Consider the following 714-nt stretch of genomic DNA (forward strand, 5'->3'; position numbering starts at 1 on the left):
CACTCACGTCCTCCATCCTGCCCCCCGCCGCCATTTCCCGACGCCGGAGGCCGAAGCCCCGGCCAGCCCGGCCTCTCCACCGGGACCTAGAAGCCTCTGGCCGCGAAAATTGCCACCTTCTGGGACCTGCCAGGCCCCGCCCCAGACACACCCCCTCCTGCGTCCGCCCCGCCTCCGGCTGGCGCATCCCCGCCCCCTTAGCTCCGATTGGCTGAGATGGTGGGAGGGGCGTGCCGGCCCAGAAGACCTGGACTGTGGGTGCTGGCTACCGCCTGAACCACTTCGGTCCCTGGGGCTTCTGGCCGCAGCGGCTCGGTGCGCTCTTACCCAGAGACCTGGGCATTAAAGGATGCCTTCCTAGTCCAAGAATTTAACTACTTTCGGGCTCCACTTGCATATTTTAAGAACATTAATTTTTTTCGGTCTTGCCTAGTTTTTTTGTTTGCAGACACAGCTCTACGCCTAGGTAGAACCAGCGGTAAAATCCTTCTCCACCAGCAGAGGGACAGGAGGAGAATAAAGATTCCAATTTCCATGACATATTTATAGATTTCTCCAATGGGAAACAAAGCACTTCGGAATGTTTACGGCGTTTGTTTATTAAGACAGAGTCTCGCTCTGTCGCCCACGCTGGAGTGGCCTAGCACGACCGTGGCTCACTGTAGTCTCGAACTCTTGGCCTCCTGGCCAGTTCTCCCACCTCAGCCTCTCAAA

At 57.6% G+C, this 714-nt stretch overlaps 1 protein-coding gene across 1 annotated transcript in view; it reads right to left on the reverse strand.

Annotated features, from left to right (window-relative positions):
- Nucleotides 1-174, reverse strand: part of TMEM192 (transmembrane protein 192) — a 38,712-nt gene extending 38,538 nt beyond the window's left edge. Inside the window, exon 1 of the mRNA XM_011967771.1 lies at nt 8-174. Coding sequence (XP_011823161.1) covers nt 8-34 — 27 coding nt within the window. The 5' untranslated portion in view covers nt 35-174. The remainder of the gene's footprint in view (nt 1-7) is intronic.
- Between the last annotated feature and the right edge of the window lie 540 nt (nt 175-714).

This window comes from Mandrillus leucophaeus, unplaced genomic scaffold (assembly GCF_000951045.1).
Source record: "Mandrillus leucophaeus isolate KB7577 unplaced genomic scaffold, Mleu.le_1.0 Scaffold81, whole genome shotgun sequence".
In the NCBI taxonomy this organism is placed as follows: domain Eukaryota; kingdom Metazoa; phylum Chordata; class Mammalia; order Primates; family Cercopithecidae; genus Mandrillus; species Mandrillus leucophaeus.